Source organism: Lepisma saccharinum, chromosome 6 (genome assembly GCF_977018435.1).
Source record: "Lepisma saccharinum chromosome 6, izLepSacc3.1, whole genome shotgun sequence".
Taxonomy (NCBI): Eukaryota; Metazoa; Arthropoda; class Insecta; order Zygentoma; family Lepismatidae; genus Lepisma; species Lepisma saccharinum.
In genome coordinates, this window is record NC_139234.1 from 43,103,074 (window position 1) to 43,118,519 (window position 15,446).

At 38.6% G+C, this 15,446-nt stretch overlaps 1 protein-coding gene across 1 annotated transcript in view; it reads left to right on the forward strand.

The window, feature by feature from the left end:
• Window positions 1-215: 215 nt before the first annotated feature.
• Window positions 216-15,446, forward strand: part of LOC145989372 (dehydrodolichyl diphosphate synthase complex subunit DHDDS-like) — a 61,689-nt gene continuing 46,458 nt past the window's right edge. Inside the window, exons 1-4 of the mRNA XM_083124717.1 lie at window positions 216-293; window positions 6,324-6,495; window positions 7,158-7,319; window positions 10,141-10,274. Coding sequence (XP_082980843.1) covers window positions 6,335-6,495; window positions 7,158-7,319; window positions 10,141-10,274 — 457 coding nt within the window. The 5' untranslated portion in view covers window positions 216-293; window positions 6,324-6,334. The remainder of the gene's footprint in view (window positions 294-6,323; window positions 6,496-7,157; window positions 7,320-10,140; window positions 10,275-15,446) is intronic.

The following is a 15,446-nucleotide window of genomic DNA, read 5'->3' on the forward strand; positions in this document are numbered from 1 at the left end:
CAGAGTGCATGGGGCAAGGACAAATGCGAAAGACTATGTCTACTCCAGATTGAATTATAATTAGCTGTGTCAATTTGTGTAACTATTTCGAAATTCGTGTGAAAAGAGAAAATAAGAATGTTCAAGGTGAGGGTAATGTAGTGAAAAAATGAACAACAGAAAAAAAGAGCCTTGTTGGGGATTTTTCCGTGTGAACGATCTCATGGAAGAAGAAATATTTTTCACTCATCGTGATGAAGTTTCATTCTCCTGTCTCCCTGATTAGTGATTACAGCCGTTAAGAATCTTGCGAGGTAAGTGATGACTAGGGTGCGGATTTACAGACACTAAATGCTTGTAAAATAGGCACCAAATATGATGAAAATAGGCACTTATAGCAGGGCCGTGAGGTGACATTTGGAGTCCGGCAAGCGACTTGTTACGATTTCATTTCACTCACATAAGCACGTTAAATAATGAATGTAGCTACCTCATGATATTAAAATACATAGTTGAAACCTGCAATACAAAGTAACCCATTTGAAAAAATTAAAGAATCCTTACCATTATGTAGTGGTTTATTCCTGTTGGATTATGTAATAATTGGTCTGTAAATGTACGAGGTTTATTTTTTAATTAGGGGCCGTTTGGCGCTCACGTTGGCAACACTGCGTGCTTGGCGTTTTGCGCATGTGCGTTAGTTACCAACATGCCTTGCAGGTAAACAGACGCCATTTCCACGTTGTGAAATGCTTGGTGTGATTGTGGTGGACAATGGAAGTGGAGCAGGTGATTGAAAATCCCGCCGAGTGTGAGATACGATCAGTGGTCAGGTGTTTGACCGCGAAAAATGTGAAGGCGGCATACATTTATCGCCAGTTACGTGAGGTGTATGGTGAGAATGTCATTGTTGAAGGCAAGATGCGTAAGTGGCTACGTCTGTTTAAGGCATGTCGCACGAATGTTCATGACGAACCACCATCAGGACGCCCCGCAATCATAACGGATTCATTGGTGCATGATGTTGAGAGCGCGATACGAGCCACACATCATCCCCAACAAAGGTGAAGTTCAAGCAAGCGACCACCACCAAGAAACTCATGCTCACCGTCTTCTGGGACAGGTTCGGTGTGCTTCTGATTGAGTTTCTGCTGAATGGATAAACAGTTAATGCAGCCGTGTTTAGCAACACTCTGAAGAAACTTCGCCGAGCAATACAGAATAAACGACGAGGAATGCTGTCTTCCGGTATCATGTTTCTGCACGACAACGCACGGCCACAGACTGCAGCTGCCACACAGTCGCTCATTGACTCATTTGGCTGGGAGCGGATGGACAACCCTCCGTACAGTCCGGATCTCGCCTCTAGCGATTATCACCTATTCCTCCACTTGAAGACTTTCCTCGGTGGGAAGCGATTCAACAGCGCCGATGAAGCCAAATAGACCGTGACGGATTGGCTGTCTGACCTGGCGGCAGATTTCTTTCATGAGGGTCTACAAAAGCTCATCTACAGTCACGACAAGTGTCTCAACAACTATGGGAACTACGTTGAGAAGTAACACGTATGAACAGCCACAGAGGAAATTAAATTTCTTCCTTTGCATGTTTTCGTTTTATTTCAAAACGGCCCCTAATTAAAAATAAACCTCGTATTTACGGAATTCTCTATCCGGGTTCGATTCCCGGTGGAGGCACGTAATGGTTCGGATCCAACTTTAAACTGTAGGTCCAGTCCTGATTAGCCTTGTTGTGCATAAAGTTGACTTAAAACACCAACTCAATCAAAGAATCAATCAGAAGCGAATACGAGTGACTTTTTTATTGGAGGAAGTAGGAGTGTCTGGGGCAGAATTTGTTTGGTCGGGACTGGATCGGGACGGGATTTAACCCCGTTAAAGACAATCCGGACGGGAAAAATTCGCAATTTCCCGACCAAGTCGGGAAATGTTCGAAATTTCCCGAAGCTCTGGATATCTCGAATTCTACACGTCATTTTCACCTTAAGTGATTGTTTTTGCATTTCTGGATTAAAAACTAACAATTTCGGGTAAGGTCCTGACACTTACAATGCAGAAAAATGTCGAGAATTAACGACTTTTTATAGTGACCATTCGGTATTTCCCGACTGCTCGGGATCCCAAAAGTCGGGATCGGGACGGATTTTTTTCCCCCTTTTTTTTTCCCTCCAGATCCCGGGCCCGATCTCTCGGGATCCCGCACACCCCTAGTAGGAAGTTAATCTTTCTTTCCATTGCAACTAGTGGTACTTCATGTATTTTGTCAACCGTACTTGTGTCATACACAAGCATAATAAGATTGAAGCATAATAAGAAGAGAAATGAAAGAAAACGGGGTTGTTCCTGATCTTCCCGGGTCTCTTTTGTCGGACACCCGATTGAGCTCCTTGACGTTAACCGACGTCAGCACGGAATGCCTTCGTCCTCGTTGTTTCTTGTTACATTGAGTTCTCTTAGCATACATAAACTGCAATATTTTGGGGCTTCACAAAAAAGGTACTAGGGAACAAGCCCAACCCAGTGGCGGTGGCAGAAGGGATTTGAAGTGGTGCTTCCGCACCCCCTTTAGCATCCCTTTTTCAAAACCTATCCTGTATTCATCCGAAAACACTACCATATTATGCAAAGTCATGTCATATTGGACGTCGAATGTTAGATATTGAAGTGAGACAGCTATTATTGGATACAACATACAAGAATTGATCTTACTCCGAAAGAGAAGCCGCATTGTACTGGCGGCAGTCTCTATAAACATCAGCTGCCGTTGCTTTTATTTCGGTGTTAAAAAATTGTTTCTTCAAGTGGCCTCATTGTGGTTTCGGATATTACCTAAGCTTCGTGCCACTTTTTCTCTCTGAAACAAAAATTTCAGTTGCTTTTAAGATATCACCAGCACACTGCGGTACGACTCCAGGGATTCCGGGTTCAAGTCCTGGCCTGGACATGGAATGTTCCCTAAATAATTTCATCATATCATCGCTCACCCTCGTCGTCGCGATTTTCCAAAAGTTATGGAAAAATTGACGCTAAATAACAAAAGTCAAATAAATCTTCAGTTTAATTGGCATATTATCATGGATGCCTACTAAAAGTTTGTTGGTATTTGATGTGGTTCATAGGGTGACCATACTATTTTGACCCAAAAACTGGATATCCCAAGGAGATCAGTTTATCCCCCGCCCTTCCTTTCCTGAAAAATCGGTTAGGCCTAATTATAAAATTATTGATGTTATTGACGCATTCTTATAATTTATTAAAGGGTAGATCACATGAATGATACATCCTAAACATAAAATGAAATATGATCTCCCGTTGTCAAGAGGTATTAATTATTATAATCTCTGTATGATTTACATAGTGTTTCTGGTCCCTCCTGATCAACCTTTGATGTTAGTCCTACGCTAAAGTTGAGGAATGTCAGAAGTACATATTTAGCAGAAGAACCAATCTTCTTAAGAACAGCTATATTCTTCATCAATCGTTTATAAATCTCCCCGAAAGCCTTATTCTTCCTCTTTTAAATTATCTCTTCCTCCATAATCTTATTATTTATTAAATAAAAATCTCGTAATGCAGTGTACCTTTTGTGCTGTATATATTATATCTAATGTTATCTCCCCGCTTCGGATCGTAATGCCAAATGCTAACCGGAATGTTACACGATATGCTTCCGAGTAAAGTATTGTCTGTTATAAAACATGCTACAAGAATTTTGGGAAGAAATTGTTAAAGAAACGCTTCCTCCTAGAGCAGACTTAAGGAAGCCTTCAAATCAAGGAGTCCCGGGTTCGATACCCGGTGGAGGCACATCGGATCTCACTTTAAACTGTAGGTCCAGTTCCGATTAACCTTACTGTACATAGAGTGGACCTTAAAACAACAATTGAAAATCAAACTAAATCGGACTTAAGGCAGGACACCTATTGTGCCGCTGCACTGTTCGGTACTGCACAGGCGAACATTGGCATATGAATTTAATAGTCCAGAATTCAGCCTTTATTCCCATAGAAATTTCTGGGTACAGAGAGTTTCTCTTAAAATTCATGTTGCAGTTACTTGCGTAGGTACGTCACATTTTAGTCACATTTTTCAAAATGGTTAATTTACGCATACTTAATCCATCAGAAGATTTATCTTTAGATCCAGTTGGCCAAAAATGTTAAATTTAGAGCCAAAATTTAGATTCTCGGGGGTTTTGTGGCGTGGAAGTTTGCTTGTTTCATAATTTGAACTGCATGACATTCACTAAACCAATCCTTATGCTTAACTCATATCCTCCTCAGTTTTGCAACTTTTGTGTGACCCCTCAAAATCAAAGTCCTTATTCAAAATAATGCCTTTCATCTTGATATTTCTCGCAAATAAAAATTATAAGTATCACACTGGTAGTAGCCTATACTCACCTCTGGTCAAAATATGAATAATTTTCGAAAGCATCTACTTAGATTGTAAGAAAAGGGGGGCTAATTTTGCTTCTAATTGCATGCGGTTCTACTCCTTCCGTCTGTGAACTGAATGGTACCATTTTTCGAAGTGATCAACCGAGTGGGCAAATTCCTCCAAAAATAGTTTCTTTAGGGGAGACACTTAGGATTTGGGGTCTTGATCTACTTGCATATCGATATGCTTAAAACTACGAGGTTAATCCCAAAAGTAAGGTCTCTTATTATTATTTTTTTTAATACAAAGAAACTTTCTACTTGGCAGTTGGCAACACTATTGTGTTGGTTGCTTCCCCCACTCCCAAAGAAGCCCGCTCGCACCTCTCTAGAACGCTCAGTCTTGACTTGGCAGCCGTTTGTAATGGAGCTCCCGCTCGGCGCTAACGCCAAGTGCGAAGTTCGCGCAGTTATTCGGTTTTTGAACGCAAAAGGCGTTAAACCGATTGAAATTCATCGCCAATTGACGGAAGTCTATGGCGAGTCGTGCATGGATGTCAAGAATGTTTGCAATGGTACAGGGAGTTTGCAGCTGGTCGTACTGAAATTCACGACGAAGAAAAAAGCGGGAGACCGTCAATTTCCGACGAGACAGTCGCGAAGGTTGAGCAAACCATGCGTGATGATCGGCGGATCACTCTGGATGATCTCTGTACGTTGGTTCCTGATGTATCCCGAAGCACCATTGATAGGATTTTGACGGAAAAGTTGCAATATCGGAAGGTGTGCGCACGATGGGTCCCGCGTATGCTCACTGAAGAACGCAAACGGCAACAAGTTGACCCTTCCTGGAAATTTCTTCGCCGCTATGCAGACGAAAAGGTCATTTTTTTTATTCGATTGTCATGGGTGACGAAAGCTGAGCGTTTCACTTCACACCTGAGACCAAACAACAACCAGTATAAGGAGGATTTATTTGAAATTCCTGCATGCTTGAGGAAAAAGAATAAATAATATAGGGAAAGTTTTGCAAAATGTCGGTATTAATCTGATTCGTGTTTTTTTTTTTTAAAAAAAAAACATACTTCTCCGCTGTTTTTGTACAGTGTTTCTTGATTTACATGAGTGAGGGGCGGCATTCCTCTTTGCCCAAGCCGCGAAAATTCAAACAAACACAGTCTGCCGCTAAAGTCATGGCAACTATGTTTTGGGATCGAAAGGGGGCATTCTTGATCGACTTCATGGCTTCTGGGACCACAGTAAACGCTGACTGTTATTTTGAGACACTGAAAAAACTCAGACGGGCGATTCAAAACCGGAGAAGAGGAATGTTGAGCAAGGGCGTAAGCATTCTCCACGACAACGCTCGCCCTCACTTCGCACGTCAATCCGTCGCTTTCCTGAAACAGTTTGGATGGGACATCATCACCCACCCACCCTATAGTCCGGACTTGGCACCCAGTGACTACCACTTGTTTCTCAATTTGATAGAACATTTGGCCCGAACGCGCTTCAGCAACGACGATGAGGTTCGACTCTTCCTCAACGACATGGCGGCGAGCTGGTATGACATGGACATACAAAAGCTGCCGCAGCTCTTACAAAAATGCATCGACCGAAATAGCGATTATGTAGAAAAATAGACAAATGTCCAAGATTTAAAATGATGTAAACGTTATTGACAATAAACGTTTCTTTGTATTTTAAAAAAAAATTGGAGACCTTACTTTCGGGATTACCCTCGTATATCTCCCCACCAAAAAATCAAAGTTAGAAACCCATATCTTGTATTTTATTTACAAAAACTCATTTCATGTATTTACCTACTTTAGTTTAATTATATTAGATTACTATTAGCATTATTATTAAGACAATTACGATGCTTTTTGTTAGTTTTAGTTGGAAATGTTGAGAACTTTTCACATGTAAACATTCTTTCTTCCAGTTATACACACCATGTCATGGATAATGTCGAAAATACATAAATACTTCGAGAGATTTGTAATCAATATCATCAAAGCAGGTCCTGTTCCCAGACATGTTGCAATAATTATGGATGGAAATAGACGCTATGCTAGAAGAAATAATATTCCATTGATTTCTGGTCACATTAGAGGGTAAGACTTTTACTAAATCAACTTAAAACTTATTAATTGCGAAATATGTACAAGCAGGGATTTTAGTTTTCAGAAGCCAAAAAGGGCTCATAAATTTACCTTTCTTACGAACATGAATTGGAACAAGTGCAAACCTTTGCACATGACCTTTGGATCCAGTGGCGTGTCCACGATTTTCGAAAGGGGAAGGTTACGTGTAATTTTTTTTTGTTAGTAGTCAGCTCTTTTCCTGCCTTGGGCGTTCCTTTTTTCTTTAAAGGAATACTGGACCAAAAGTGTGGGGGGGGGGGGGTTATGACCCCCACCAACCCCCTTGGGCACGCCACTGTTTGTACCTGCAATTTCCACATTTCTTGACTTGCCCATAGGCGCCGACTCACATTCGCACACACACACAGAGAGAGAGAGAGAGAGAGAGAGAGAGAGAGAGAGAGAGAGAGAGAGAATGAGGGAGGAGGGGGAAAGGGGGGAGCAGGGACGCCGGAACCAGGGGCCTAAGTTTCCAAGTTATTATCAGTTAATAATATTACTTAATATGGCATAAATTTCTAACCATATGATTAGATGTATTTAAATATCTAATAAAAGTAATATGAAAATCTAATGTTTTTACTTAACTTCTTCCACGATCATGAAATAATATTATTTCTGTTCTTTTCCAGATCCGATTCCCTTACTGATACACTTCGTCTATGTCATGAAGCTGGTGTTTATGAAGTAACAGTGTATGCTTTCAGTTTAGAAAATTTTAAAAGGACTAAAGAAGAGGTTAATGGTCTCATGAATCTTTTCAGGGAAAAGCTCAAAACTAAATTTAATCAAAGGTAATCAATCATATATAGGGTGAGTCTGTAGCAACACAAAAGGCTGTTAATTTCGAAAGTGCAGTACCGTAGTACACCCAACGACAAAAGAAACAGTAGGCGAATTGTGCATGACCATTTTCATTTTGTCTGTTTTACCACAGGTTTTACACAATGTGAAGATAATGAATTGAAATAAAAAAGAAACATCAACTTGCAGAGGACAATACCTGCTTAGAATGAACAGAATTCCATTCCTTTAAACGACACCGGATGTAGAAGAAAAAAGTAATGAATATAGGGGTGTACAATTTGCCTACTATTATCTTTGCAGTTGACTGTACCAAAATTTTCACGCTAAGTGTCGTGAAACGTTAAAGGAAGTCCACGTTTCCATTAACTTTGGATTATATTTTTTTTAAAAAAAAAAACAACATTGATAGTATAATTTTGATGATGATGATGATATACACTCATAATTTACATAAATGAGGTACATTACAATAGAGAAAAAAATTTTAAAAATATGAAACGCGTATTTTAATGATTGCATTTGAACGTGAGGGATGCAATGCAGCATGTTATTGCACTGTATTTCATTTTCCTGATATTGCTTTTGTCAAGTGTCAGTTTTTAAAATAACTTTATTAATACTAAAAATGAAATACTTGGAAAAAATACTTAGAAGACAGCACTACTACTTATATTGAGCAATTTAGCCTTCTGGGGTTGTTTCTGCCTGTCTACTCGAGTTATTTGAGTTTTGGTTTTTAAATTCAACTTATGTCCATATAAGCTAATCACCACTGAACCTACTGATTAAAGTGGGATCCGAGCCACTATGTGCCTCCAGCGGGTTCATTTTGAAGAGTTGGATTTATTGTTTATGGCACAGTAGAAACGCTGTTGCCTTGTAATCAAGGGGTTCAGGGCAGCAGGGGTGGCCTGAGGGGAACCTCCCCCTTGAAATTTTCAGTAACCTGGCAGAGCATTCGGGCAATAGCTAAGAAATTTGACAACCATGTTCACTTTGGCTTTCTTTCATTCACTTTAATATAACGTGGAACGTATTTTTTCAGTAATAAACACTGATCGATCCTCTTCATAATTCGTATCATTCTACTGAATGATGGGATCGAATCAACCACTCCCAATAGCTTAATGGAAAATGTAGCTATTCAACATTCATCCTCAGTACATAATACGACCACCTATGGAAAATCATTTACCGTAACTGCCACTAAAGAATAGAATTCCCTCCCAACCTCCCTAACATCCATCAACAGCCATAAGCTATTTAAAAAGAATCTCAAACAGTATCTACTGGCAAGGCAGCGAAATACTTAATCACGAGCAACTTTTCATTCATAAAAGTACGCACTGTAACATTTGGCAACTGTGTGCATATAAATCTTATAATTTCATTATTTTATTTCACTTCATTATTATTATTATATTTTTCATTGTTCAAGATTACTGAATATGTACTAAAACAAAAGCAACAAATATTAGATACATATGTTCAACAATTTATAGGCAAATCTGTTTTTCTTTTTCATTATTTATACATATACGCGTATATACCTATATATTTAATTGTTCTTATTTGAATTGTTATGTAATCCTTTTCATGTTTTTATTTTTATTTTTTTTCTCAATGTATACTCTTTATTCCATAGTATTAATCTCCCAGACAAGGGTCTGTTGTAAGAACGGCCCTAGAGGCCGAAACACGCCCGCTCCAATAAAGGCGATTTTACTATTATTATTATTATTAATGGAGACCACTTTTCCTCATGACAAGTTGGATGCTTGGCTGCGAGAGGTACAATTGAAATAGAATACCTAACTAGAAATGGCAAATAGTCCTTCGCTTGATTTTGTGAACTTCGAACCTGAATCATGCATGTTATGGTTAGGATAGTTACCTGTCTACATTTAGAAGAATGATAATGAAATTGGTAACGTAGAGTAAAATAAAACTAGGCTCTCTCTAGGCTTTGTGGGTAGTTCACCCAACTCAGGCTGACTCCTCTCCTTCCCAAAGTGTACTTCCCTCTCTCTGCTCCAAACGAAAAGTGAGTCCCCTGCCAGTCTGTCCGCTCCTCTAAACCCCTGTCTCTGGAGACTTCCTATACGCCGATGAGTGAGTTCTTACTTGTACACCTTGCAGCCTCAATAAACCAGGAAGTGGAAGTCTGCTTAACTCTCGACTGTGCATAATTCAAATACCTGAGGGGAGTGGACAGCTGGTGTAAACAAGTGAATGAACTTAGGTGAAATAAAGCTTGAAGAAAGTTAAAAATAAAGAATAATCCTATGGATTGATACGAATTAATAGTCAAAATAATGATCACATGTGTCTGTTTTGTTAACTGCAAAATTAAGAAATATGAGGGATCAGGATACACTTCAAGCTCGTGTGAAGTTGTCAACTCCTAAGGGGGGAGGGGACGAGGAACCCGCAGAAAGTTTCATTCTTAAAATGATAGTTAATTAAACCTAATTACACTTAATTTAATTTAATTACATATCAGAAGCAAGAGGCAATTTTAAAATATTAGAATTGTTTTATTTGTATTATAATTTGATGCCTATGACATTAGCCCTCGTTAAGTTTCATGTTCCCCTCTCCCCCAGAGAGAGGAGAGAGAGAGAGAAAGGAAGAGAGGGAGAGAGAGAGAGAAAGAGAGAGAAAGTGAGAGACGGAGAAAAGTGGCTGGATTCGATCCAGGTTCGATCCATGGTGGGAACACAGTGGTTCGGATCCTACTTTCAACTCTAGGTCCAGTCCCGATTAGCCTATATGTGCATAAAAAAACTTTTTTTGCTTTCCCTTCAGGGATGAATACAGTCTTAAATTTATTGGATGTCTGGAACAACTTCCAGAAGACATTCAGGGGACAACAGCTAGGATTATGCTGGAGAACAAGAAATATCCCAGAATGGTGATAAACGTCGCTCTTGCTTACACAGGTAAGAATAATTGCTTGCTCGATTCTGATAACCTCGGAGATTAAGCAACTGTTTATAACTGTCAGCGCATCCCACTTCATTACATCGAATTCTTAAATATATCTGATTCTTCAGTCCCAACAATTCATTCTTGCATAAACGTTTCATTTAGAGGATCAAATTAAAATGTATGAAAAACCCCACGTTATAAATTATATGAGAAATTATATAAAAATACAATTATCTTATAGGGAATACGTGGGAGTCTATCTTGACAGAATCACCTTTGTGACAAATAATATAAAATAGTAAATCGGCTACTTTCGACGTGGCTAAAGGCCACGTCTCGTGCGCTCGCCGACGTGGTTCGCTTATTTGAAAAGTTTTGAACGTAACGTTATGTGTGTACGGGGTCTAATATTATACAATATTAAAAAAATATTACTGTATATTTTCCTAATAATAAACTGGGTAAGTAAAAATAGTTTCAAGATAGTTAGATGTTTTCTTGTAAAGGAATTCAATAGCGACACTAAATTGAAAAAGAATACTTAAAACGTAATTGAAAAATAATTGTTTTCCGTAATTCCCCTCAAATTCCTACCTCACCTCTGTAATAAATTCTGACGCTCATATTTTGAAATTCGAATAGTCTATCACAATTCACTTACAGTAGTTTTCGGGGTGAAAATAAACTTTCTTTAAGTTCCCTAGCAATGTTTGTTTCCATGGTCAACAACAAGCATGGCAAACTCTAAAGAATTGTTTCTTATTATACCTGTAAACATTTAATTTAAACTACCACGATATAGATATTTTCGCATTGAGTATAGCAATCTAATTGTATCTGGACTGAATCTCCTTATGTAGATGTCACCCTTGTTTGAAGGACTTTTTTTCTAAACAGGAGTTGATTTATCTGTGTGTGATCTGTGAGAAATTATGTAGCTAAAGTGTAAATCACCAACCCTGAGACTTTCTGTAAACAAACCGTCTCACCGATTCGATGTATCACTCCGCGTTAGCTGATACATGACCGCCGACTACCGCAATCATCTGCTGTTACACTCATAGAACTCGCCATGTTGAAAGTGGCACTACATCCTTGCTGTTTACATGATTATTTTTAGAAAATAACCAATGTTATAAAATATCATTATGTACAGTCACGGACACTTCTGGGTTGTAACGACCCTATTGAAGAAGCACTCAAGCAAGCCATCCATGTCTGAATACCAAGCGCCTTGTGACTAGACAACCCAAACAACTCTGCTCTGTAAATTGAGCAGTGATGCCAAAGAGAAATACGAGATGAAGATTGTCGGAAGTAACGTCTCGTGTTCTCGATATGGAATAATACTCGGTCCAAGTTACGTTCCTTTATTTAATGTTGTCTGGTAACGAACCTGACGGACTGGGTTTATATTTTCACTCCTTGCATTACACTATGTTCTATATTTTACAGTTATATTAATGCTTTGAACGAAAATAATACCTAGAACAACATCCAACACACGTTCACACCACTCTTGTCACACACATGCACGTGAAAACGCACACACAAAGCTAAGTTTTAACTTCCAAGTGAATGTCCAAATGACAGTAAACGGAGAAGCATGATGTGCGAAACATGTGATATTTCACAGAAAGAATGCGTCTATTTTTGACATACGTGGTTTCTATTAACAGAGAATGAGACAATTATCAGAAATTAAGATGCATTTGCTTTTTCATGTGCTGAGGATGGAAACAGACTGACTGGAAAAAAGAAAATGTAGTGCTATTGATAGTGTGTTGGTTAGCGTGAAGAACTTTCATCAGCGAGGACTGGGTTCGATCCCCACCATGGGCAAACTTTTTTTTATTATTTGCTTGCAATAAAAAAAATATTATATTGTTTTCTAGGCATCTTAACTAAAGGATACACATCAAATTTAATATTTTAATCTGTCCTTTCATTCTTCTAATAGGTTCTCTATCACAAGTGATATGGAGATTCTCTATCTTGGCGAAGGATATTTTCTCAATAGTTCCGTAGCTACGATTCTCCAGTCCCTTCCACCCACTTATTTATTTACTTTCTTCATATCTACTCACGAAATACCATGAATCTAACGAAAACACACAGATATAGTTAGAACAAGAAACACACCTCGCATCGAAGGTTCCAGGTTTGAGTTCTGGATATATTGCGAGGGTGGATTATTCCTGTGTGTCTATTTATTATCTCCGTCTAAAAAACATTCCTCACTATTCCCGTGATTAACTTAGTGAGAGACCAAAGCTACTCAAATAAGAAAAGTACAGAAAACGCAAGATACACCTGGCTACGCATGTTATACCTTGGGAATTAGCAATCTGAAAATAAACTTTATTTTTGCTGGACTACTTGCAAAATCTTTTCGTGTTGTCTCGTTTGGAGTGTTGGCTAGCGTGTCGGACTTGTGTGCAGGTAACCTGAGTTCGAGCTCAGCAGAAGGTAACTTTTTTTTTTGTCAAATTGCATCCAATCTTATTTATAAAAATTGAGGTTTCTTCAAAACCTTTTGAATTACATGCCACTTCGTATGTTAGTAATCTGAAACCAGCAAAGATGAACATTTCTTGTTCCGAAGCGACGATGTAATTTGTGTATACGTTAAAAAACACAGTTATTTATTAGCGAAAAGCATGCAGCCACGTTATAATTGAGATCATAGTTGTCAGTGCTAATATGGCAATAGGTACATTCTGTCAACACACCAACTTAACGTTCCCCGTAAAATGATTACCTTTCCACGTTTCAAAATCGTGAGTTCTGTCTAAAGTAAATACTTTGATACTTGCATTTGCATGTTCGAATCCAAAGTAATACGATTTTCTTTCCCAGCAAATGACATTGAAACCATTAATAACTGTTCATGCAATGTGATATTGATATCATATATTGAAAGATTAAAAATGGAGAATTTCTCTTAAACCAACTTATAAATACCACTGATGTGAAGCGTAAGATGACGATCAGAAAGCCTGAATGTTGCATCGAAAACTGCAGAGAACAATGACTGGCTTATGAACAGCGAAACATTTTTCTATGCTTCAATGGTGATTTTAGATATTACTATAAATAAACAAGGGATAAGAACACAGGTTGGTTTGATGAACTAATTTGTAAACTAAAAGTTTTAATTAAAGAAACAAAATACGTTCACGATTTAATATGTCATTCAATTTCAGGCACATCAACTGAAAGAGTATTTTCAAAATTAATAATATTTGGATAACCGACAAATCCAAACTTGACGTTGAGCCCGTAAACCACTTGATAATTAAAGAAATATACGTAATTTAACTTGAGCATGCCCTTAATTTTGTGTCTTGATTGTGGAAATAATGTGTTGCAACGAGCAGTAGTATGTTTTAGAGTGTGTTTATAATCTATTGTGTACTGCATGAAAATACTGAAGTCATTCTTAGTTTCCTAATCAAATAAAAATTATTTATTGTAATCTTTAAAAAGGAAAGCCTTTGTTTCTTTGCAGCTGTTAATGATAGAAATTCAATTGCAAACAAGTTACCAAATTAACAAATATTTCTCTTACATTTTTGTTCTATGTGCTCGTATGCTTTATACAGGATGAGGAAGGAAACAGATTGTTCTTGGGTAACCTGTCCTACTTTTGTCAGAAAACCTGATCAGCATACTGAACCAAGCCATCATACGAGATACGACTTCAATAATAAGATCCGTTTCTATGGCCAACTAACTCCAAAAAGGTTAATAAAATTGTCAGTGTGAGGAGACTGAGAAATAAATGCCTCCCATATTACATTATACCGTGTCATTCTAAAGAAGGAGGGGATCTGAACCAGTTGTTTATGCAATTAATTGCTGGGGTGATGTGAATTACTCATCATTCATCCTCTGATGAGACCACTCGTCATTGGCATGACGAGTTAACGCTTGGCAATGCGAAAGGTACAAAATCACACTAAGGAACTAGATTACAGAAAAGACAATGGTCACTCGTTGGGTTTTGTGAACCGTTGAACCTGAATCATGGGTGGGTGTTAGGATAATTACCTGTCTATCTGAAGTATTAAGCTGAATCAAATAAGCGAAGTCCTCTGTTAGCTTCTCCAATTCGTCGACCAAAGCGTCGTTCCACTTCTGACCTACTGCCTTGCTGACCACCTCTTCTCTCCCAACTCAATCCCAAAACTCAGTCCCCTCTCAGCTTGTCTCACCTCTATATAACTAGGCCATCAAGCTCTTCCTCTATGCCGAATCGTGTTATTAATTGCCACCACGCAAACCGCTGACTCTATAACCAGAAGTATTACCTGGTTCCTGAATGCTCAGGAGGTTTGCATGGCACAACACAATGCATTGTAAACATGCCTCAGAGGTTGAGACAACTGAGAAAAACAAGTGAATGCCCTGGTCAACGTGAAGCGTTCAGAGAGACTTAAATAAAATAAACATATAATCTTAGGTATTGATACGATACTCTGTATGCCTAGTGTGGTTTGCCTGTCCCTAAAGAATAAGCTGAAGACAAACCTCTGTCGATTGTAACGCGTGTAAAGTCTGTTCCAGCTTACAAATCACATGAAATACCTTCGCTCGCTTCAGTGTGCTGCACAAGGTCATGTTCGACTGATAACCAGCCACCACGTGACTCCGCGGCCAACCAACCGCACCCCAGAGAACCTTCTGTAACTTTGCGAGGTTCCTTCGCATCCCTGATAAAGTGCATGCGTGTAGTCCAGGCACATTTTGCATAACTGGGTAACGAGCAGTGAGTTTGGATTCTGGATATTTTTTGAACTCGGAGAAAAGTAATGATGTGCAGAAAAAACATTTTTTCTGTATGTTTTGATTGTGCTCAAATGTTGCAGTAAACATATCTCCGTGACACACAACAACAATTACATTAGTCAGTCACTCCCGAGAAAAAAGATGTTTAGAAACTTAGCAAGCGGTACTCACGAGACGAATATATTGTCCGTATGTCAGAAGGCCCGGTGGTGTGGTGGTAGCGTGTTAGTTTGACACGTAGAAGGTACTTGGTTCGATTCCATTTCATTGCCTCCAATTTTTTTCTTAACTCAAGCAACTAATTATTTCATTTTATTTATTGCACACATTCTTATTTTATTTGCTGTGCGAATTGTTGAATTTCGAATTGAATTTTGTTTTCCAAACTTTTA